This window comes from Rhea pennata, chromosome 13 (assembly GCF_028389875.1).
Source record: "Rhea pennata isolate bPtePen1 chromosome 13, bPtePen1.pri, whole genome shotgun sequence".
NCBI classification, from domain to species: Eukaryota; Metazoa; Chordata; class Aves; order Rheiformes; family Rheidae; genus Rhea; species Rhea pennata.
In genome coordinates, this window is record NC_084675.1 from 17,758,375 (window position 1) to 17,783,846 (window position 25,472).

Sequence of the window (25,472 nt, forward strand, 5' to 3'; positions counted from 1 at the left end):
TGTAGATGAACTATAGGTTTTAATAATGTATTTTAGCTCAGACAGTGACAGGGTAGATACACCAGCTTCTGTCCTCCTAAAAGAGAGAGAGAGGCATTGCATGGAGATGCGTGTTCCAAAATGCAAAATTCGTCTGAATTTCTTCTTCTAACCATCTCTGGAAACAAGAAATGTTTAAATGTGCTTTTAGCATGTGTGAATATTCTGTAACGTGTCTGCCTATGAGCATCTAAGTTTAATTTTACCTTTATTTTTTTCGTTCTTAAAGTACACCGGCAGCCAAAAAGGAACAAAATACCCCCCAGAATATTGAAGGTCCAATCATAGTAGCAATTCATAGTCTGTTGAATTCAACTCTTTGTAGCAGGATCCCTGGACTTGAATATAAATATGGTTTTTATAAAGTAGCTGAAGATTAAGATTTATCACCTGAGTCATGACAAACTTCTGCACTACAATCTTAACAACATTTAAAAAAAGAAGTAGACAGACAATTTATAGTTTAATATTTTCCTTAGGTCTGTGTACCACTTGTTTATTTAGAGATAATTTGCTTAAGCAGGCATAAGGCCATGTGAAAAAGCGTTTTATTAGTAGTGTGTTTATAGGTCAATCACAGTTTGATTACTCTATCCTGTTAGCAAATATATTTCCCATCAGATATTAATTCAACAGGGTTTTACATGTATAGACTATATAGTACAGCTTTGTTATTATGTTATCATCTTCATCTTCATATCTTACACATGAAGTGCTTTTTTGTGTCTTTTTTTGTTTAGGATCTACACTAAACATGTTATTTGCATTTTAATATGGATTTTCAGATTATTAATCAAAGTATTAAAGTTTACTTTCTTTGCATTATCTTTTTTAATAGCTTTCCCAGCATCAGGACATTAAAAACAAACCTCAACTTCAGCATTTCACATTCAGGTGTTAGAGAAATGCAAACTCAGAATCCAGTTCTGGAGTTAGACCTGCTAGATTCATAAAAATGGAGAGAGCGAAGTTAGAAAGACTGTAGATAAAATGGCAGCAAAAAGAGAAGGGGGGAGGAAAGCGAGACAAAGTGAATCTGTTAATTAGTTAAATCATGTGTTGGATCAGAATCCAGGGGTGCCCATGGATGGCAGTTAACAAGGTGTTTTCTCACCCTTTCATCTCCTCTAAGGTTGGCACCAGGTGGGGTAGAAAGCATAGTTTTGAGTTGCAAGGCTCAAAATGCTACCCAGGAAACCACAATGATAATTCCTAAACCAGTTTGATTTTTGGATCTTCTGTGTCACGGTATCAGGGGATCACAAGCAGGAATGTGGCTGGTTTGGATCTGATGACCAGGAAGGACAGGACTTATGAGTAAGGGAACGAAGGGGAAGAGGAAAAGAGTGAAGGAGAAGAGGAAAGGGTTACAAGAACTTGCTCTGTATTAGGATGTAAGTGGGATGATAATTTATTTTGTCCCTGGCACAGCAAGATCGCTTAAAGGGAGGAGTTATTAGCTCTTCTTGATCATTATACTAAATGAGGAATTTGGAATGTGGACAGCTGGGAAAACATAGGTTTTGAGGAAGCAGTTGTCCTATCCTTTTATTAGTACTATCTGCACCCAATGTAATTGCTGTCTTAATTCTGAAATAGCAAGTAATGGCTTTGCAGGAGCAAAGAATGCAAAATAGTGAGTTACTCTTCCCAGACAGAAGATGAAATCTAAATATCTGCAGCATCGGCAGCAGTTGTGCGCGTGGCTCTTATGGAGCAGTTTGAAGAGGACGTGGTGCAGACTAATGCCAGTGGTGCTGCTGCACATTCGAAGAGTCAGGTTTGACATTGTACAAAGCACAGTATTCGGTGCTGGGCGCATTTGGGGTCAAGTCACACACCAGCAAAGCCAGAAGGACTCTCACCACTGTTTTGGACAAATTTGAGGATGGATTGCTTTGGCACTCAGTAGAAGCAGGATAAGACCCTGTGCCCATAGTCAGCCTCCAGTTATTTCTTTGCAAAATGATCACATGCCTAAGCATTAATCAGGCAGCCCAAACCCATCAATATGACAGTGATATTATTCTGTATTATCCAGACTGCACACTGTAGTGCGAGGAGCCACATTATTTCTGCATTAATCCTTCTCCCTTTTCCTGTGTATTTTTCTCTTTCCGCCTTCTGAGTGGTATTCGTTAAAGATATCTGCGTACAAATAGCCATCTTCTGTGTCCTTCCTGAGTGCACATTACAGTCGAGCCCAAGTGACACGCCAAGTGGTTGCTGTAGAAGTTAGTGAGATATAAACAAAAAGGCTCAGTCTTTGTTATCTACCCACGAAAGAGGAAATGGAGAGTGGGGAGGGGTTTATGTTTTTATTAACTTGCAGATGGAATGGAGTCTAGCTGCAACAGCAGTGGAAAGGTATATATTTACCTTTAAATGTCTTGCTTAATTTTGTATGTTCATATAAGCTCCCTTTTATGGTATGCAATTTCTTTCAGAGACTTCCAGAATTCCCTCTTCAAAGGACTCTTGCAAAGCTACACAGAGCTATGCCAAATTCGCAGAGAAAATTACAAATTACTAATTTAAGTGCTTCTTAGAATCATTTTCTTTTTGTTTTGTATAATTTCCACACTTAAAAAATCAAACTTTCAGTTAAATGTTTATACAGTAATTCAGCCGGCTTAAGCCATCTGCTAGCATGGCATCTGCAGGGTTGTTTTGATGCCTACTCAGTATTGTTTCCTTCACGCATCTTGTAGCCTTGTATCTCGGTTGCAAAAGGATCATTTTTTCAGCACAAAAGAAGTGCTGTTTATATCCAGGGATCTAATTGCCAGCTTTATTTCCAAACTCTACTTCAAATCAACTTCTTGTACCTCTGAAAACCTTATTCTGATTGACGTTTACTTTTCAAGACTTCCGTTCACTCTTATTTTGCTCTTTCATTATACTTTCCTTTATATCAATATTCAAAAAAATCCTCATCATTTAAGAAGTGTATAGGTGGGCTTGGAGCATTAGTATTCATACTTGCATGTTAACAACCGTTATAACACATACCAGAGGGAAAATATTATTTCTCGTAAATGCTCAATAATTATAGTCTTTATTGCATCAAAACCTGTGTTTTGACAGATAGTGGAAAGCTTTCAAAGCTTGTGTGGGATGGATGACAGATAGCTGCAGGTGGAAAATATTTTTGTAGGTATTGGGTTTTCTATCACTGATACTGTAAATATTCTTCCAAAATAACATTAACCTTCTAAACAGGGTTGGTAATGTTCAATGATAATATGTGTATTAGCAAAAGATACCGTGAAATAATTCTTAGTGATTGCATCTAATTAATCTGTGGTTGGAACATTTATGTCTCTTTTCATTAAGTTGGGAAGTATGAAAGACTAGAAAATTACTGCTGTGCTGGATTTAGTGCTTTAGGTATAATTTGAATGGATGTGCTAAATTCTTGGTCATAACTTGCACTAACATCTAGTCCAAGAAAAATTAAAAGGAAAACTTATCTGCTGTTGCAGTTTACAAGAATCCCTGAATGCATTTAACCCATTTGTAGCCTATATGAGTAGATAATCTTTATGCATTTATAAGACATTCCCCATTATTTTCAGCACATGGATTATCTCAGTTTGCATAAACACCAACACAGAACCTCTATATGAGGTTCTCTATATGAATATGAACCTCTTTTTTTAATGTATGCCCTCTTTTTAGATAAACATTTTTGTTTGCAATTAAATTGCATGAACTAGTCATAACTCTACTGCGAATGAGGTCATAAGACGTCTGAGAATGATTATCTGAACCTAAAACTCTTTTGTTTGGGGTGTAGATGTTCTGATTAAGTTTGCACTACAGTCAAGTGAGCCTAACAATATCATCATGATTTGTGCTGGAAGCCTAACGCGTGTACTTTACGAGTGTAACAAACATAATAGCAAAACTGCCACCTCATTTGGATGCTTTCAGGGCTTTGTATGAGATGCCTGAGCCTCTGCAGTTTCAAGTGTCTCTTGAGTATTAAGAATGCCTCTATAATGTAATAGGATTCAGGTTTTCAGTGAGTTTGAGAGGAATCCCGTTGTGTTTATTCCAGCTTGACCACTGTGGCAGAAATCCTGGGTCAATGGCAAGGCTCCCACTGATCTCAAAAGGATCAGGATTTCAAACTTGGCGTAAAAAGGGGGCAGGATATATTTCCAGGATTTCCTGTCAACTGCCTTTAATACTGCATCTCAAGTGGAAAGGCCACTTCTCTTAGGTTGGAGTTGTGGGGATGCTGAAGTGGGCTTGCCAACAGTTTGACCTGATGGCTTGAAAGTAGCTCTCATCAACCCTCTGGCAGACCAGGTCATGGAGCTGAGGGTCATCCGATTCAGAATGATTAAATGAGGCAGAGACAAACTATCTGACATCATGTGCTGCCACCTTTTATTAGCCCCTTACACCACGCAGAAAGCCAGAAGGGTGACAGCCAGAAATGTGGGCTAATATAGGAAGTTCACAGATTACAGCTGTGCTTAACTGATGATACTCCTGAAAAACAAATAAACTGTGTTTGGCTACCACAAGGGTTCAAATCTGACCATTTATCCTTTTTATGATGAGATGGATCAGCCCAAACTGTAGACTAAAGTGACATTTCAGATGGCCAGTAACATTCTGAAGAATGATTCTTTCTCTCTTCCATGAACAATTCCAAAGAGCCAAGATAAACGGCCTAATTTTGTACCTGAATCATTATGTAGATGGAACTCCCTATGGAATGTCATTCCTTGAGAAGTCAGCAGGGGTCACTTAAGTTCATTATTTTGCAGCAAATTTGCTTTTGGATTTGTTAGAAAGTAAGAGCTAAAAATCTTCTAGCTAAGTATCTTTTACTCCATGGAGTCTAACCAGTATAACCTCTACAGTCTAACCAGGCAGAAAAAATGATCAAAAGTACATAAGGGGTGTTAGATAATACAGCTCCAAAATAGCATTTGGAGAGAACATAAATATATTTCACATGATACCAAGTGAGAAAGATTGTGCCACTTAAGTAGACATTGCACTTTAATAGAAATTTATTGTCAAAAGAGTATTCTCCCAGAAACATAAGGCATTGTAGCAAAACAGGGATAGAGATCTTGTTATAGCACATCATTTTTACTTGTATGAAGCAAATGGAAAAATACTGAGATAGAGTCAACTGGCTGGTGTCTAGTGGAAAGAATCTTATGTGCATTTGCTGGGGAGCCAGACACATTTCCATTCCTCCTACTGGAGAGCGCAAGAGAGATGTGTATCCTGTTGAAATAACGTGAATGTGTTTCTCGCTTTGAGTGACAGCACACGTGCACGTTCACACTGTGGAGGTGCAGGCAGCTCTAGCTCTCCAGCCCAGAGATGTCCTAGCCTCAGCGTGTCCATGTCCCCCTGCTTCCCTCCCTCCCTCCATCTACAGCAGGGCAATGCAGGAGATTCTGTGCTCAGTTCTCCTTATCTGCCGTTGCCTTTAGAAGAAGCATCTTAGGCATTCCCTTAGGAAAGCTTTGGCTGCATTTTTGGAGATGTGTCCAGGTACCAAACATTGCAAAAGCTAGATTTCCAACACTGGCTGTTTCTTAAAGCTCTATTTAAAGAGATAATTCAAAAGGAACACCTATCAAGCCTTTGTGTGTGAAACCCTGGAGTTTTTTGTATGTTTTTGTACTTAAAACTTTTGATGTAGGACAAACAATTTATTGAGTTTCTAGCAAGGTTTCCTCATTTTACCACTTTTAAGATGCTCTTATCAGATACCCTCTTGAATATCAGCTGGAGGAGTAGCCCAGAGAAAACTGTGTTTCCTCTTTGTGGTGGCAGTGAAGTTAGCTTGCTTATCAGAAGAGAGTTAAGCTGATGTCAAGAAAAAATTTGAGTCTCCAAAAGCTGGAACAGGAGGAGTCACAAAGTGGATTTCTAGCATTGAGCAGCATGTGTGGGCTTTGAAGGGAGGTTCTTTCAAGCTGAGCTGACCTTTCAAACTGGAATGAACTGCCAATGTTTTATAAATACCACGTAAAGAGAAGAGAATTGCATGGATTTCCACCTGCATAATCCTCACCTGTCTGTTATGTATTCTGCCCTGTCTAATCACTTCTCTTTTTTTTCCCTGCCTAACTTGATAGGACACATTATCTTCTTGTGGTAGATGTGGTGTCTATCAGCAGTTTGGGGTCAGCCTTTAGTTTAGTGTCAGACCAGCAGGTCCAGCCGTAGGGGGGTTTGGGGATATAGCAGCTTGCCTGTTTCTCAACCTCCTCTTCCACTGCATTAAGGTTTTGTGGCTAGGTTGGATGAGAGCTTCAAGAAAGGGGAGTAGACTGTCTTTTGCTGAAGTAGTGCAAGAGGTGTGTATCTTAGTGTCACACGATTGGCAAGCGCAGTGCAGAAAGGTATCCTGAGACCCTGAGGCTGGAGAGAGGCGCTGCAAGCAAATGAAGGCAGCATCAACACTGTTACTCAATTCCCACCTGTATTCCCTGTACTCCCTTTCTTTATTCTGCTATTGGTTCCGGGGTGGAGGAATGTTCTCTTTTTATTTGCCTTTTCTGCTTGTTGCGGCTTGTTCGTTGTGTGGTGGCGAGCGATTAATGTCTTAAAGAGCAAAGGAAAACTGACGTGGCAGCTGCAAGCGCAGAGACGCAAAGGTGCTTAATAGTCTGATGAGGTCAAGAAGTATCGTTAGTTCGGTGCACAAAACCTCTGTTGCTAAACACGAGCGCGATCTGTACGCGAGGCTCTCGGGGAGCACGGCAAACACCTGAAGGAAAGGCAGCTGTAGGAACTGTGTTGCTCAGATGCCATATTAATGTTTATACTTAGCAATTTATACATATATTCATAATATTTCTGTGTACATTTTTACCTGTATAGTGTGTATGTGTACACATGCACACTTGTATTTGTGACTTTCAGCGTTCGGTAGCATTTAAGAAAGATTAACTTACTACGGGGCAATATCAGTTACTGCGTCCGCAGGATTACTGCTGGACATGTACTGATTTACCAATAACAGTCAAAAGAATCATTAAATCGACATTTAGCTGCCTGGATTTAAAATGCAAAACAGCAACATACTTCATGCAAATGTCACCTCCGCCTGGGTTCCTCGGATGGCGTGTCCGGGAGAGGAAACAAAAAGTTTATTCTTCTCCCCAATTAGGCTTTTGTGAAAGGCTCAGCTGTGTCTCCAACTATCACATTGAACATGCACTAAAGCAGCACATTAGTGTGCCTTTTAATGCTTCTTAGGAGTAGATCAAAAGAAATGTCAGGTGCACTTTAAATTCCTCCCGTGATGTGTCTGAAGCCGTTAGTCCTTCACCTCGGCCAGGGCCAGCGTTCCCAGGCTGCCTCGCGGTGCCCGTGTGCAGCCCCCGCTGCCCGGGGCGCCTCCAAGCCCCCGCCGCACCAGCAGCGGGGCAGCGCTCGCCGCCGCGCCGTGCCGCACCGCGCCGTGCCGCACCGCGCCGTGCCGCACCGCACCGCACCGCGCCGCGGCTCGCTCCGCGTCTGCCGGAGCCGGCGGAGCTGCGCTGCTCTGACCGCCAGCACGGTTTGGCCTTTGCTCTTCAGGGTGTGTAAGCGGTGTTTAAACCAGTCCTGGGCAAAACCTGTGAGGCGAAAAGCGGCTTAAAAACTGAACGTGCTGGAAAATGAAAATTAATTAATGGAAGCAACCTTAGCAAACCTCCACTGTGAACTGTTATTATTTTATTTGCGTGCTTGAGAGAATATGTCAGAATGGTGCCTGCCTTTGCTCGGGACGAGGTCGGCTATTCTACCAGTCGTTTATTTTAATGTGAATAACCACAGGATTCGTGGTTCTCTCATCCCAACCATGGGATGCTTGCAAAGTGCCAGAAATTAGGGAGACAGCTTTCCATAGCGAGTACCGCATCCCGCTGGCGCTGATCCTGTGTTGCAGTGTGATGACTGATGCAGGACATCGCTAGCACGTGGCTCCAGTCAGAATGGCTAAAATAATAGCTAAAAGTTTGTGGTTATCGTGCAATAGGCACAGGCAGGATATCCCGGACCCCACTACAGCTAGAAGAGGCCGTGGAAATGGAGGTGAGCTTCCAGAGCTCTGCAAAGCTGAAAGAGCGCAGCGTGAAAGCGGGATGGGAACAGCAAAGGCAAGGTGCCCAGCCTCCGTTACAGGATCAAAATGGTGCCAAGCAGAAGGTGAAGCAGGAGACCAGGCTAAGAAAGTATGCGAGGATTAAGGGAGGTGCAAACGTGCCACGGGAAAGAACGAGCAGCGCGTCAGGCTGGGCGCGTGAGGACAGGAGGCTGGAATTAATGCACACGCGGGGAAACAACGAGGAGGGTTCGAGTTCTACACCAAAGTTCACTTCTATATGTTTTCCTCTTTCAAATGAATGCTTTGAATAAATAGTGCTTTCGTTTCCTGTGCAGAAGAGGTGAATAACAAGTACCCGCATGCGGGGACGCCGATCTCCCCAGCATCAGCCACCCGCTTGGAGCCTTACGCTCCGGCAGCGCTTTGGCTGAGCAAATTAGCCTGAAGTGTTGTGCCCTTGGCTGGCAAATCCTTTCAACCCGGTTGAACGGACAAAGTGAATACCCAGATTGTTCCTGCGCCTGTTATTCTCCTGTGTTTATCTGGCCGAGCTGTCAGTCAGGCCATTATAACCGTGGTGCACACTCAAATGGCTTGTCCACTCACAAAAGCAGGGGCTGCTGATGATAAGCTAAACAAAACTGGAGAGTGGCTGTTGACAGAGTTGGGGGATCTTGCAAATGTCTCAGGTAAAAGCAGGAATGCGTTTCTGAAAGACACGGCAGCGGCTTTTATGAAACGTGGGTCGTTTTAGAGTACCCGCTGGGATGTGCCCGTGGACGACAAATGGGCATTTATAATGATTAGGTTCCTCTCTGCTTAAAACGAATTAAACAGCATGCAGAAGCATTCTGGAAAGGGAATGTAAGGGTATATTGCACTTCCTAGAATTAATCGGCCTAAAATATGCACCCTTTGCTCGTGCCGCCTTTACCGGGACAGGCTGTGGCTGTGCTCTGTCCGGTGGCAGTGCCCAGCACGCGGTGCAGTGCTGCGCTGGGGGGATGCTCCGAGCCCTGGGCAGAACTGAGCACGAGCTTTTAATTACCCTGCATCAGGTTTGCAGGGCCTGTGGGTCCAAACAAGTTGGGTGCTTGCTCCTTGCCCGGCAGGGAGAGCGTGCACTGCTGGTAGTCATCAAAGCAGCCAGGCTTTTTAAACGACCAGCTCGTGAACGTCCGCTGGAAGCAGTGAACAACACAGGTTGAGCACAATGTGAAGATTTATTTCCTGAGTTTTAATATTTCTACCAGGACCCTGGGCTGGAAGTAGGACTCTGAACCACTCCTGAGGCTCGTTTGGTTGCAGGATATTAGATAACGCAGAGCCTATCTGCTGAACCTGAATATAACTGAAGCCTTTTTGGGCCTTTTAACCTCATTATGTGATCATAATTAACAAGCTTACCAAGAGACAGGTTTAGGATGGTGAATGTGAAAACAGTATCAGGTGTCTGAGCAACGATATAAGCCGTGTATTAGACGGTGTGTCCACCTGCTTCTTGCCGGGCGGAAGAGTGAGTGTGCACCACGCTCCTTCGGGTCGGCATCGCCAAAAGAGTTTTCTCCCCCATCAGGGCAGCCTAGTTTCTGCGTGGCGAGGGAAAGGACAGGACTGAGGGAGGCTGAAATGGTATAAATCCTCATACATCTCGTGAAGAAGCAGAGGGGACCTTAAGCAAACGAGGGCCCATGTCTTGCTGGGGCTTTGTGCTCGGTGCACAGCGTGCGAGGGAGATGCCACCGAGGGAGCGTGACATAGGGCAACGACATCTCTTCTGTCAGCAGCTGTGCCTTCAAAATCCCAAACCCGGTAGCCCTGCTGGCTGTGGTGGTAACTGTAACGGATGTTACAGCTATTTTTCATCAAGTGCTTGTTAGTCAATTTATTAGATTCCTAATATACTAATGCACTCGTTTGGCAGGCGTTTCAGCGAAGCAGCCTTGCAGTGGCGTGTACTCACTCAAAGTCACGGTAACTTGCAGGGTGCTGATTTCTCATCAGCACTCGGAAGATAATTTGCAAATGTGCCATTTATCATTATGCGCTTTGTAGAAGCAGATCTCATGAATGGGACAAACAGATAAGAGCCTAATAATGAACATTTCCTTCCCAAGGACCATTTTCACCTTCCAGAGTATTATGGTTTTCTATGTATTATAGATATTGCACGTATCTCATGTGTCTGAGTTTGTGTGTGCTTGTAAAGTAGCTGGAGACATAGAGTTTCTTAAGGGTGGCTAATGCAATCATTGATCTCTCTGCTGAGGGCCGCACCGAGTTGGGAGTAGTTTGGAAGTTGTCTAGTGGAATAAATAAGACTTTTATTTTTAGTAGTTTAAGAGTGATGGGCATGTGGGGTCGGCTGCACCAGGAGAAGCCAGAAAACTTTCAGTTTTCCTTCTCTCAGTGGAAACGTAATCATCGGTGGAAAGCTGACGGTAAAGCCAACAAAGGGATTATTCAGTGGCTGGATGGGAAGGATTATATGGCAGAGGTTGCTGGAAGAGCGTTTTCTTGCACACCAAAGACAACATGTCACATGGATGCTCTGACCTGTACTACTGTTTGCCACTGAATTTGGCTCTACATCGATGACTGCTTTTTATTTGCTCGTTTGCTTTTTGTGGGGAAAACTTTAAAGTAGCCGTAAGATCAGTCTGAAAATGCAATTCCTATCTCCTCTTGTGGCATTCAGGGTGGAAGGCTGCATACAAATCCTTGCCGCTTATTTTTTGCTCTGCAGCGGCGATTTTATTAAACGGAAGGTGCAAGAAGAGGCCGGTGTAGGGAGCAGTGCCTCTGCCCAGTCCCTCTGGGCACCCAGCACTGCTGAGGGTGTGACCGAGCGCCTCTGCTCCTCTGCTACTACAAGCAGAGCCACAAAACCATGCAAAGATATTGATAATTGATTCCATTTTATTTAAGCTAAAAACTAGCTTTTCGCTCCTAGTGTGAAGGTAATGTGTTTTGTCTGTAGAAAGATGTAATCCTAGGAACCATTTCTCCGCCCTCTGATAAAGAGCAGTACCGCTTGCACTTGAACATACTGCCCGTGTCAGCTCAGTTTTTTAAACATTCGTCTTAAAAGAGTCTTCAAGGACTAGAAAGAGATCTTCCTGAGACGTCGAGTTAAGTTTGAGGAACTTAAAAAGTCATGAAGATCCTGTCAATTAATGTGTTTATCCTTATATATGTCCTCTGGGAAAAGCATCTTTGAACATGAAAGCTGTTTTCTTTCAATTAAGAAGTTGTCATTGCATTTAGTTTCCATAGATAGTGCAGAAGGGATTTTTTTTCCCCTTTACCATATTGAGGGATAAATGCATCTCTTTTTCCTCCTTACCACTTTCCTCATTGGAATCTTCATTTATCGCGACAATGGAAAAGAAGGAAAAAGAGAGCTAAATTGAAACCTTGCCGCCAAATTTGTATGTAGGAGATGACTTGATTTGTAAGTTTAGGTGATTTCATTTTTGTTCACACTGCTTCAGTTGAAAGGCTCCCACAAAGAGTGTTACAGCAACGAAGGAAGGAGACGGGGGAATTTATCAAGCTATTTATCGAATTATTTTCAGGGTCTGTCAAAGTCGGAAGCAGGCTAGAAGGAAAACGTAAAGAGCGTGCTCAAACCGAAACGCGGGAGGGAGGGAGCAGCCCGGCTCTGGCACCGCCGGAGAGCCGCGGCAAAGGCACGGGCCGCGCTCGGCTGCCTGGAAGCGCGGTGCTGCGTGCGGCTCCTGGCTTCTTGGGCTGCGAAAAGGACATGGAAAATGCCAACCCACCGCAGGACGGATCAGCGCCTGGGCTGGGCTTGACCGACGGGCACTGGGTTGAGCCTCAGCAGTGCCCGGCTGCACGCCCCGGGGAAAACATCTCTGGAGGATGCGTCCTCAGGAGCGGGTCTCTGGAGACGATTTTGACAAAGAAGGGGGGGAAAATAAGCAAAAAAGCAACCAAGATTGAAGGAACAAGTCTAGTAAGAAATCTTTAATTTCTAATGAGCTTTAAAGGGTTTGAGAGAGTTGAGTTTTTTTTTTTTTTCTTTTTTAACAAACCAGTTCAAGTACATGCCTTCGGATTATAAAAGTACCTGAAATTGCCTAGAATATCAGCATGCATAGCTTGTTATTATTTACATATATTTACATAGGAAAACAAGAGAAAGATCTACAGTTATTTACAGTCTACATAGGAGAAGAGAAAGGCAGCATAATTGTATTTCCTAAAATACAGTAGTTGAATAGTCAGCACATGCATATTAAGATATATTTGCATGATAGAACGCAAATGTTTTAAGACATACCTTTTTAACTCCCTATGCTAAGGTATAGCATAATAAAGGTAATTTTTTTTGTTTTGCTTCTAGTCTATTTGCATCAAGTGCTTTAAAACGTTCACTAACACAGCGGCAGCATTATTTACCCTGGCAATTAAAGCAACAGTACACACGATAATTTTCCACTAACTAGCAACAAGCTGCTGGTGAATGAAATATCTATTGTTTCTCATTATCCATCGACCAACATACAGGGATCTCTCCTTGTAAAGGCAGTGCCTAAGCTATCACCATTAATTATAGAAGTAATATAAATGAGACTCTACAGTATGTACTAAATGAAATATTAACAAGGCCAGTGTCTTTGAGCCTGAAAGATGCACTAAAAGGGCACACTTTACAGTGGGCTATCTATGAAAATCACACATACATAATACAGGAGTGCCTGGCTTACAGCTCGAAGCCGAGACATTAGAGGCCTGTTTGTTAGATCTGTATTATTGCAAAATACATTCCCTTAATTAGTTTCTGGAAGACAGAGTTAGCAGTTAATTTCTTATGATGATACGTCCCCATCAAAACACCCTGTGGTTTTTCAATGCATTATATTACTGAAACTTGTGTGTGTCTGTGTGTATCAACAGATGCAAAACAGTCTTTATCTTTACAACTGAAACAGAGGAGCTTGTTAAATATTTGTCCCAAAAGATCACTTGCTTTGGAAAGCATTGTGTTGTGTGGGGTTTCTTTCACTCATATCTAAAATCAGAATCAGTCTAAAAAATTATCTGTGCAACGAAGGAGGACGCCAATTGTCAGTATTGTGATGACATTCTTTGCAATACTGCATATGAAAAAAGTCTTAATTTTGACCAGTAATAGTATTAAAAAGCTATATAAATATATACAGCATATACAGTACTGTATGTATACATACATTTATATAAAGTATATATATAAATAAAGTTAGGTACAGCAAAAACATAAACATTTCAAGTCAGCATAAGTTAATATCAGAAACGATTTCAACAAATTCTCATCTATGTATGTCTAAACACCAGCAGACCTTATTCTGATGGTTTAGTTGCAGCAGCATATCTAATCTGTCCTTTTGGCAGGGTATGTTTATTGTCAACAACCTCCTTGCCCAACTCATCAAATTACCCTTGCCCGTAAGAATCTGAGCTCGGCTGGCTGGATATGTATTTCAGGATGATTTCCAATATCCTCCAAAGGCTTGCCATTTTTGACGATGGCAAGTTGTTATATGCCTCATGTCTATACAAATGCACATTGCAAAATCTCAGAAGGTGAGTGGCAGAGATTTGCCAAAGTGATCAGCTCCTGGTAACGCTGCCGTCATGCCCCTGGGGGCTGTCTCTCTGCTTCCCGCTCTGCTGGCCGGTGTTGGCACATAAGGTAGGGGGTAAGCATGGACAGCAACAGGATACAGCCAACCTGATCACACTCTTAGCCATTACACCCTGAAAAGACCGCTGGTAATTTTCCTCAGTGATTTTTCCCGAGTCTGGAAATGAGCAGAAGTGTGCAGGATCACCCCTCTGCTCCATGCTATCACGAGAGTCATAACACAGCGGGAGCAGAAAGGGGAAGCAAGGCTAAACTGGAGCAATTTGCATGCAGTGTTCATAACTGCCACTTCGGTGGAGTAATGATTTCTTAAAAGTGTAAATGAGGTGTAAACAGGAGTTCAGCAGGCAGGAGAAGGATGTTCAGGAGTGATCGGGGTGGAAGTCTGATGTGGGTAGAAAGGCCAGGGCGCGCAGCCTCAGGGATGTGCTGCCCCCACCACTGAAATGCTGCTCGTGCAAGGTAAAGCCATATGTTCTGTCAAAGCTTTTGAAGCCGAAGATGGCTCCGTGTCAGGTTTAAAACACTTTTCAGAAACTGATTGTGGACTTTAATAAGATACTAGAAAAAGAAAGGAACACAGCGCTGTCTGCAGGAACCAGGCCCCTTCCAGGTGCTTCCTTAAGAGCAATCAGGTTGCATAGACATGGGTGTCTTGTGCTGTCTTAAACTTCCTGGGGTAGCTGAGACATCTGCGAGGGGCTGGCAGATACAGTACAGGACCTATGGGAAATCTGTGCCCTTCTGGAGGACAGCTGGAGAGCATGTGGGATATTCTAAGGCATCTCAAGTGTCGTGAGACCCCTATGTTAGGCAACTGAATCCCACCCCTGGTATGCCATCTATGGCTCTTTCTCACATATGCAATGTGTAGCAGAGATGAACCCATGGAGCTCCCTTTCAGCGACTGGTTCCCTCTAAAGCATCTATTTCGGGGAAAAAAAAATCCACTGATATTTTGGCTAACAGGAGTATTTGTAAGCTCCTTTTTCCTGTGAGCTGGGCAAAAAGAAACAGGGCATGAGCGAGAGAGGGAAGATACTGGAATAGGGCCCAGTGTAGCAAACAGTTTCACAAGTTGGCGAATGAAGTTTATACAATAGAGAAAAATATGCATGATTTTAAAAGGTAATTACATTTTTATCAGCTATTTTTCCAGCCTGGTTCTACATCTTCTAAACATTTTAACAATGGCTGATAATGTAATGCTTTATACTTACACAGTGCTTTTCAACAATACATCTGAAAGCACTCTATGAACGTGAACTAGTCCTCACAACACCCCTGTGAGGTGGGTAGATAACAGTACTCTCCCCATTTTATGGGTGGGAAAAGTGAGGTACATGGCATTAAGTGACCTGTCCAAGTTCACTCAGTAAGTCAAAGTCGAAATGAGAAAACCAACCCAGTTCTCCTGACTTAATGTCCCAAGTTATTTTTCCTGTGGAACGATTGTAGACAATCTGTTTGACACGGGATGTTGGACGTTGGAAGTTTTCAAGCACTGTCATTGCCATAATTGAGAACATACGGGTGTTGCATAACACAAACGACATGTTGCATTATCGAAATACATTTATTACAATGGACACGTTTTCTTTTGCAAAGTTAAAACCCAGAATGTAGGTTAAATATAGCTGCATATGCTGAATAGTTGAAATAATCACTAGGTCTTAATGCCTCAGCAGTTGAAAACAAATCCTCTTTCGTGAACTACTGCAGTTTCCTTACTCAAAGAATATAGCACATTTATCTTCTATAATGTATGTAAAGAATACTGTAAATGTGTAAAGGTCTTAATGAATCTAAGAAAAGTTACACCTCAAAACCAACTAGTTAATACTTTGCAAGTAGAGAAGCTGTTAGAGTTTTGCGTCTTTGTAGCTGGGAATTAATTGAAAAAGGAATACATGAGAGGAAAGAAAGCAGACCTTATAGATTTTGGTTTATGCGTTGTATTATCTTCTAAGAGACACTTTGCTGGTTTAACTATGGTGATAGGGAAGGGGGAGGTGGTTGTGAATCTTTGGTTTAGATGTGGTTCAGTGAGACCTTTGAAAAGATTGTAATTGCAAAGTCAGCTCAGGTCACATTGTCTTGCTGGCACTTGGGTGGAGATGGGACCTGAAGTCAACTGAGCCTGACTTGTTTATTAGATCATATTTGGCAGCTCTGAAGTTTTATTTTTTTAGTTGCAGATACGATTTCAGTTTATCATGCTCACCCAAACTTGCGAAGGCAGGTCTCAATTTCATATTTCCTTGCTGAAAAAGCAATCAGGGAATCCTGTTTTCTTACGGTAGAATAATACATACATATTCTGATTGCTGCTCGTAAGGTAACGGAGCATCTGGGATTGCTCTGAGTAAGGGGACTGCAGCAAGACCTGAACAGGTCTCATAGCATGTCATGCGTGAGACTAAACCTTGCTCATTGCCTTGCTCAAAAGGTGCCCTCACAACACCGAGCTGCTCAAGGAGGACAGAAGGACGCCTCGCTCCCAGAAGCAGTGCCTGCAGCTCCTGTGGCTCCAGCGCAGCTGGTGATAGCACTGCACAGCCCTTGAGGCTGACTGCTAGAAGCACCTCAGATCCTGGGAAATTCTGGAGGCTGAATGACTTGCTGGTGAGGACGCAATGACTGAGACTTGCTAGTGTTCTTCTGAAGAGGTCACCATGCTCTGTGTCATTAGGCCATGCGCACAGACTTGAGTTTGGTGGGAAAACACTGCCAATTCAGCCCCTTTAGAGGTGTTTTAGCCTTGCAAAGAAAGAAGTCACTTTATTTTCAGACTGTGCACCCAAATCCCAGCTGGGGGTTGCTAGAAATCCCAAACCGAAGCAAGTGAGTGCCATCACAGATCCACGCAGCCTCGCTGCAGCGAGCAAACCCGTGCTGCTTTACAGCCACTGACATTGCAGCTGGACCTTCAGAATTTGATTTTGCAAATTTGGACCTGATGGTTATGGGCCTAGGCTACATATAATTTTGTTTGTTTTTCCAAGGAGATTTTATATTTCGTATCAAATCAGCAAATGCCCATTGCTGATGCTGGCGGATAAACTAAAGTGCCCTTTGTAGCAGAATGGATGTCAACTCTTCGGAGTGGTTTTCAGAGACAAAAAGAAGGTATAGGAGACTTATTTCATGATCTGGAGTATACTCATGTTACCTCATCTCCACACTGCTGTATAAGAAGTTATTCCCCTAGGAAAGCTATGCTCACAGTGCTGTTGTGTCGACCTGGTATTTTTGTGTTAGGAATGTGTTTGTGTCGTCTAATAGACCTGAGATGAATGACAAGAAAAGCCTGAAGAGCTTTAAGGAAGCACCTGCCTTGTCATGTGCCTTGAGCTGCTTGCCTTGAATCTGGATCTCGTCACAAATATTCGCCTCTCTTGTCATTCTGAATTCACCTCTTTCCATTGGCCATCTTTTAAAATGCGCTGTGCCAACCAACATGACTGGCCTTTATCCTTGATTTTGATTTTAATAATAAAATAAAAACTCCTTTTCAAAGAAGCTGATTCTGTCTCACTGATAGGCAATGTTTAATGTTATTTGTATGCCTTTAACATAGTTTAGAATGGGTCTTACTCATTTGTAGTTGATAAGTATACAGGTAAGTTATGGCTTTGTTTCTGTTATTTATATGCTTCATACGTAGACCTGCTTCAGAACAGGAATCTAATTTTAGAAAATAAACATGCATTTGAAACTGGACAAATCTGAAAACTAAACATTAATTGTGTAATATGTTTTCTTATCAGGAACATAAATGGTATCTTAGAATACTAACAGATGCATTACATATATTAATGAGGGTTTTACCATATACTGTATATCAGGAACCCCCCTTTTTTTTAACCATTAAGATATTCAATATTCATTTGTATTCAGTGCCAACAAATTGATAGCTTGCAGTTATGAAATATATGCCTATGAGCAAGTAGCTACTAAGTATTTTTATCTCAGCAAAGGATTTTAGACGATGGATAATGTAGATCTTTGAGCCTCAACTATAAATAAACAGCAACTGCTTTACAAATCCCTCCCCGCTGTAGTTTAAGATTGTATTACAAAACTGACAAATGATTTGCAAAAGAGAATGATGAACCCTTATTTCCAAGACACTCTTCAACTTAATCCAAAACAAGATTCCCGGGTAATTTTACATACTCTGGCGAGATTGATGGCCTGGCAGCTTTCCGACGTTTGCCTGGATCGGACGTGGCACCGAGGCATGAGCAAAGACTCGGCTGGGCGTCTCCCAGATCCTCCGTCCTGCGCATTCATCGCCCCAGCTCCCGCCTGCGTTGCAGGTTAAGGCAGGCCGACCCCGGCTCTGGTGATTAGCGCCGTGCACCCCGGCCGCGCGCGGGGCGACGGTTGCGTTGCCCAGAGCTTCTATCGTTGTTTACAAGTTCATAGTGTTTCGGGGGGAGGCGGCGGTTAATCACGATGGGTCGGGGAGGGTTTGTGACAGCTGACAAGCTCATTGATTAAGACGTTTTCTAACGAAGTTGTTAGCGTTAATTCTTTTATATAGTGCTCTAATCTTTTCCAAGTTGCGTTCTGACATGGCACAAACCGCTTGGCATTGAAAGTCATTCAACGGTGATTAAAGTGCTCTTTTTATCAGTTTAAGGATGTTTCGTCGCCGATCAGCCGCGTGGAACTGTTTACTAATTAGACTCGCTCACATCCTCTTCCGTCCGGGCGGAGGGAAGCGGGGAAGCTGAGGAGCAACAAGTTAAAACGTGTTACCACGCCGTCGTGAGGCCCGGCGTAGCGCGGCCGTTCGAACGGACGCGCGATCTCTGCTGAGAAGCGGAGCGGGTTTGCGCCCGGCCGTGCAGGGTGGCCGTGCCGGCAGTGGGAAGCTCTCCGCAGCTCGGGCTCTTCCCGGAGGGCTCTGCGAAGCGGTGATTTGCCCCCTCGGCAGCATCCCGTGCCGCACGGCACGTACGCGGCAAGCCAGGGGGCTCGGGGGTGCCCGAGGGCCCGGCGTGGAGCGGGAGGTCGGGCACGGCCCTCCCGAGGCCCCTCCTGCCGGGGCCGTTCCCGGGGCTCAGGGCTGCTTCCCCGCTGGCCCCGGGCACGTCGCCTAAGCAGCGAGCCTCGGGCGCCTGAACGCGGCTGCGTCGCGCGCCGAAGGGGACCCGGCGCGGGGCGGCTGCGAGGCTCCGGCCGCCGCCGCGTGCTCCGCGCTCTGCCGTCTGAGGGACGCTCCTCGGCCTGGCTAGCTCCTGTCTGCCCGCCGTCCTGAGCTTCGAGAGCTGTGCCCGCTGACAACAACGGGATAAATATGGCTGCATTTCTCCTAAGTTATAAAAAAGGAACTTCTCTGTCAGTGATGGAGCCGCTGAACGCCTGCTTCCAGACCAGCCAACAGGGTGGAGATGTCTGGGAAGAGGAGGAGGCGTTCGCCGCCGCGAAGCAAGCGGCCCATCGCTTCCGCCCAGGTCCCGGGGACGCACCGGGGGCATCGCAGGGTAAAGTGCTTGGGGCTCCCGGCCACATGGTCCTGTATAGCTTAAAGTAAAGATCCTACGCTCACGCCTGGAAGACTGTTCTCTTCGTTTGGAGCTGAGGTCGTGTCAGTGTTTGAGGTATAAACCCCTGCTGTTACACCAGGGCACATTTTTCTGCCTGCTGAGAATTTCGTTTAAAGGTCTTCAGATCTGGCTCATTTGAAAAGAGGAATTATTGTTTGGTTTGGATTTTAATCTGCTCTGATAAACTTCCATTTTATGAATTAGCCAAATTCTATCACAGCTAGCCTGAGTTTAGCTTGGCTGGAATGATGCTTTTCAGCAATACCTTACGGGCTCTCGCCCCGCATTGAGCACTTCAGTTTAATTTTACCTTTCTAATAAAAGTCCACTTGAATTGCTTGCTAAACCTAATAATACTCTTCAGGGGCTTTGAATCATTCTAAACAGCTGAATATAGTGATCATACCTGTGCTGTGGAGCTTTATAGGCTAGTTCAAATGAGTATAGGAACTTTATTGTTCTCTATTAATATTATTTTTAGTAGAACTCTCTTGTATTTCCCCTATTGCCTTTAAGATACTTTCTCTTTTTTAAAAAAGATACTGGTTTAATAAGGTTTAATAAGAGGATTACTATGTACTACGCTAACTTTAAAAATATTTTGGTCTGATGATAAATATATGCCTTTCAAAATACTTAATGCAGTTTTGGTTTTGTCTGAGGCTTTACCTTGTTATGGGGGATCATTTCTAAGCTGTGGAGTCATCATTAGCAGTTTAATCCCATCTTCTGAGAAAAAAAATGCATATCTTGCAAGCTGATATGCCTTTCTTTGCAGTTGCAAAATCGAGAAGCCACGATTAGGGAGAATTCGGCCTTTTCAGACTGGCTGCCGCCCTCGGAAGCGGAGGCTGCGAAGCGAAGGTCCTCCGGTGGCCGTGCCGTCCCGGGCTGACCCCCTCGCAGCAGCCGCCGTTTCCTTTGTTTTGACCGGGAAAGGTCAGAAAAAATGAACCAGAGGAAAATCACCAGAGATTGAAGCCTATTCTTTTTCCCCCATTAAATTATCCTAATGTGGCAATGTCTAATTTCTCTTCGTTTACTTTTTCTATCGTACTTGGCAGCCTCTTTATTCTGATTCCTATCAGCTCATAATTAGTTGCCAGAGAAAGGACTATGATGTACATAAATAATCATAAGATGCCAGATAAACTGTATCGGTTTCAAATTAGTGTCGTGCGCAGTGTCTCGCTAGGCGCTCTAACCTATTCTTTTTAATTACAGTTTACAAAGCAAACGAGCTCCTTGCCCTTTTTGCAGCTCTCGCGGCACGGCGCTGTCGCGCCCGGCCGCGGAGCGCCGCCTCGCCTGCTCAGGTGCGCCTGCCGGGACCCGGGGCCTCGCTCCCCGGGATCCTGCCGCGGAAAGCCAGAGAAATACCTTCCTTCCATTTGAACATGGGTTCACTTGGTATTAAAAAAAAAAAAAAAAAAAAGGAAGAAAAACCCCCCAAAGGCCTCCTGCTCCACAAGGAGCAGGAATCTAATCTACCCGCCCCATTTCTTAAAGCGCTATAAGACATGAGAAATAGTTGTTACAACACCAAAAAAAAAAAAAAAAAAAAAAAACCCACTGGAAAGCCTTGTGTCTCTGCAAAATAAGAACGGCTGGTGCCTGCAGCAGATAAGCGTTCTTACAAGGCGGTGGTGACAGCCGCCGCAGTAAAATTGTTGACCAGAGATGTATGGATAGTTTTGGCACAAATCCCAATTGCACTTTACATAGTAGGTCTTAATTGGAGTGTCCAGGTTCATTTTGTTTAAGAGGCTTAAAAAACCTTTTATAAGTATGTGTATATATATATATATATATATATGTCAGTCTTCATTGCTTATCAAGATTAGGAAGTGGTGGTGCTCAAGGCACACAGTAAGTATTCTCTATGCCCAGAAAACCAGGCAAGTTTTAGGTGCTGCTTTTAAATCTGACTCGGCTTTTCTGGTTTGAGAGAGCAGCTGGAGGGATTCTGCCGTTCTGGCTCAGGCAGGACTCTCCCTGAAGCCGATCCAAGCGTTTTGTCGTAAAGGTGCAGAAGAACAGAGACCAGGGCTTTGGTTGAGGGTTTTCTTTTTTCTTTTCTTTCTTTTACTTTAAGAGGTAGTAGAAGGAAAGAAAAAAAAAATCCTCAAAATTGCAGATTGCAACTGCAAATTGCAGAAGGGCAAATAAGTGGCAGCTGGACAGGAAGGCAGCAGCGTCCCCCCTGCTTTTCGGCGTGGTGGGTTAACTTGGCAGCTGCGATGCTTTTCACTGCGGCTCTTACAAGACACATGGCTTCACGGTCAGAAGGACAACGAGAAAAAAATGTATACATTCACTGATGTCTTTTTTTCTTTTTTTTTTTTTAATTTCAGCAACAAGGAGCTGCCACCACCGTGTACTGCGCGGCGGCGCCGGAGCTGGAGGGCCTGGGCGGGATGTACTTCAACAACTGCTGCCGCTGCCCGCCGTCGCAGGAGGCGCAGAGCGCCGGGGCGGCCGCCGCGCTCTGGGAGCTCAGCGAGGGGCTGCTCCGGCAGCGCGCCGGCCGCCGGGGCCCCTAGCCGGCCGCTCGCGCCGGGGAGCCGCGGGCGCCGCCGCCGCCCGCCGGGCCGGCGCATCCCGGGGGGCTCCCGCGGCGCCTCTTTATTCGGGTAATTCCTGCCTGCGCGGCTTTGCGCGTCGGTCGGGAGGTGCTGGGGCTGCGGGGCCTTTTCTGCCTGCGTGGATGTTATCATCGGGTGCGGCAAATACAAAAAGATGGTTAAGCAAAGAAATCTGTCCTGCCCTTGGCTGCTGGCTGCAAGTACAGCTGCGCTGTCTAGAAAAAGAAGGTGCGAGAAGACATCTGAACAGAAACAGTAAATTCACAGCTAATTAAATATTTCTGCTTTTTTCTTAAAAGATTATAATAAAAGATATGCTGTAAACCATTCCCTAAATACCGTAGGGTAAGGAAAGATGACGTTGTCTCCTTAAGAATACACAGGGTGTAATCAGGGGTTTAAATGGTATTTCCATCCATTTCTCAGTTCACAGTTTTAAGGAGTTTTTTTTTTCTTTAAAGTTCACAGTTTCTCAGTTGTCCTGATACTGTGTCTGATTCCAAATCTCTCAGTTCTCTTCTTTCATTTTAAATTTAATAAAACAATAAAACAACATGCTTGAATACAGTCACCTGAAGAGTAAGTTTGTCTCATTTCTGCAAATGTCTTAGTTCCATTTTTTTTTTTTAGAAAAGAAAACTTGAGGAAAAATAAAGAGCTTCTTGTTGATGCCAAGAAAATGCTGTTTTTTTTTTCTTGTTTCTTTCTGAGTTCATTTTGTGTTTTGTGCTTTGTAGCTGTCTTCATGCCAGAACGTTGTCCTAAGCCATCACCAGTCCAGCATCACATTTTCTGTAGACAAAATATAAGCAAACAAATAGAAAGGCACATTGTTAATGGAATGTTATTTGATCCCCCCTTGTTTTTGATTTATTGTTAACAGACTGTCTTCCATAATAGTTCATTATGAAATGCGTAATGCATTTGATTAGCTGTTGAATAGGTATTAAAATCCAGGAATGTATTCATCAGAAAGAATGAAGTATCCTGCCATGAAAAACCCCCCAGATCTATGCAAAGAATGATAATGTTAGAGCGTAACCATTCTCTCTTGCAGTTATATATTACTTTTTTGAGTTTATGGCTAGTTCCAGTTTAGTGAGAGAGAGCGTCGAAGCGATGGGGATGGGCAGAGGATGAACTCGTGTCTGCTTTCCTGACTAGGAAGGTATTCAAGAAAGCACGCCACCTCTTTTCAGCCTTTGGGGAAAAAAAGAAATCCCCGAGGTTCTGCCCGGCCGTGGTGCCCAGCCGATACGCTGGTGCAGCACCGTGTCTGGAAACGCTCGCGGCCCGGGTCAAAGCGCTCGAAGGCTGAGGCGGGGATCGCGCTCGAACCCCGCGGGGTGCTGGAGGTTTTCCTGGGCGGAAAAGCTGATTCGCTTCTGTCAGCCGTTCAACAGCCTTCTCAGATGCGTTAGTTTTCCTTCGCGTGGCAAAAAGAAAAGACTGACTCTCCCAAGAAGTGCAGCCAACCAAGGCAGCGGCGTTTTGCACCAGGACTCGACGGTCCCGGGCTCGGGGACGGCAGCGGTTAAACTCTGCCGGCAGCCTGGGCCTTGTGGCAAACGCTTGGGCAACCATTAACAGGCGGTGAGGAGCACCACGTCGCTCCTTTTTTTGCCGAAATACGGACGGTGCGCTTTCACGAGCCCCCAGTCCGTAAGGAGCTGGGCTCGCTGCCCGTGCGGGGCGTCCCCTCGGAGCGGGCTCCCCCTCCGGCGCGAGGAGGCGAAGGCGGTCCTGAGCGAGCCCAGCCCTGCGCCAGCGGCGGACTCAGCGGCCCCGTGACTTTACGGAGTTGATCGGGTTCCTCCGGTTCCTATTTCTGGTTAATAAATATTTACTGACACTAGTGTATTACCCTATCTAGATTTTTACTATCACCATTTTCTCCACCTCAAAGGAAGTGATTTTCTTTCTCCTTTTCTTCTCTTTTTCCCCCGTCCATTTCCCTCTTTTTTCTTTTTCATCTTCTTTCTTTCTGCTTCCCTTTCCCTTTCTCTCTTGCTCTGTCTTTCTCACTTTCTTTATCTCATTCTCTTTTCTCTCTAGCTCTCCTTTGGTGAGCTATCCCGCATAAAAAAGCTTTTTTCTTTTCACATTCATTCCAAATAAAAACCAGCACAGAGCATTTACTCCTATTGGAAACACTTGTGAAAATTTTTCACACACTCTCCGCTTGGTTTCAGCACAGGGGGGATGTACAGTGGGCAGTAAAAAGGGAAAAACCAATTGAAAAGAAACAGACTCCAAACCTTCCATTTTAATATCCTACATGTGCCCAAGTCATTGACTTTCAAATATATTTTGGTGTAAAATTTGGCACATTTACAGCCAGTCAGATTTATTTGTTTGACTGGCATACATTTTTCCGCTTGACTTACCTGCGGCAGCGTCCGTGTAAATTACTCCACAACGCCTTGACTCCAGTGTTCATTAAAGGTAGTTAAGTGAGCCAGTGTCTAATATTAAAGCAAACCTCATTAACCTTAACTAGTATCATATCAGCAAAACAAAAAGAACTGAATAAAGCAAAATAGATCATGTATTTATAGTTCTTGGAAAAGATCCAGCAAACTTGCATCAAGCTCCTAATAGTCCTAATAAGCACTTGCTGTTCATCCCTGCAAAGATGTGAGGCGAACGGCTAAGGTGGTGCCCAAGACTCTGCAAGACCCTCCCAGAGCTCTCCGCAGCTGAGACCTTTCCTCCTCACGCGCTCAGGGCGCTCCAGGACCCATCCCCTCTGCTGTCCGCCTAAAGTCAACGTTTCCCATTGAAATGGTGAAGATTTGGTCCTCATCTACATGGGTGAGTGAGTGTGCTTCCTTGAGGGAGGTGAAAGAGCCACCAGAAGCTCTTAGGGGAATGCGGGGGCTGTTTCAATCCGTACCAATGGCCACTGCTGCCCGGGCAGCCGAGGCCACCCATGGTTGTTATTGCTGCGGCCAGAAACTAACTGATTGCCATGACATCTATTTGCAAAAAAGACACAAAAACTATGCCAGGTCTTAATTTTTTTTCCCCCGGTACATTTATCTTTTGACACCTGGAAGACAAATCTCAGCTAGTCTCATCCCAGGTACGTATTTTTATTCGAGAAAGTCTTTCCAGCAACACTGCAATAATCTGACTTATATCAAGGTTGAAAAACTGTTTGTCAGGTGTTAAGCTCATGACCTTTCAATCCAAACACACTTACTTACACAAGCCAGTTTACTATTGGAATGATCAATATCTTGTAAGCGAGAAAGTCTCGCCAGATCTTATTTTGTCCTTTGGTATCACTTGTGGCTTTGGAATTGATCATTATATGTGGCTGGGGAAAAATTGCCTATACAGTTCATGTGCTCTATTTATCTTGACAGGGTTCTCTAGGATTATATTTTCATAATCTGAATGGCAGTGGAACAGCTGCTCAAGCTCTGCAAGCCCTTCTTATCAGGCTAAATTTAAACTACACTAATTACGATTAGAATCATAGAATCAGTAAGGTTGGAAGGGACCTCTGGAGACCATCTAGTCCAACCTTCTTGCTCAGCAGGGTCACCTAGAGC

The 25,472-nt window shown here is 44.2% G+C and overlaps 2 protein-coding genes across 2 annotated transcripts in view; one reads left to right on the forward strand and one right to left on the reverse strand.

The window, feature by feature from the left end:
• WWOX (WW domain containing oxidoreductase) overlaps window positions 1-21,870 on the forward strand; it is a 496,680-nt gene extending 474,810 nt beyond the window's left edge. The window contains exon 9 of the mRNA XM_062586320.1: window positions 21,682-21,870. Coding sequence (XP_062442304.1) covers window positions 21,682-21,870 — 189 coding nt within the window. The remainder of the gene's footprint in view (window positions 1-21,681) is intronic.
• A 654-nt stretch (window positions 21,871-22,524) lies between these two features.
• The window catches only part of MAF (MAF bZIP transcription factor), a 189,821-nt gene continuing 186,873 nt past the window's right edge, over window positions 22,525-25,472 (reverse strand). Inside the window, exon 3 of the mRNA XM_062586323.1 lies at window positions 22,525-22,704. The gene's annotated coding sequence lies outside the window, so the exon portion shown is untranslated. The remainder of the gene's footprint in view (window positions 22,705-25,472) is intronic.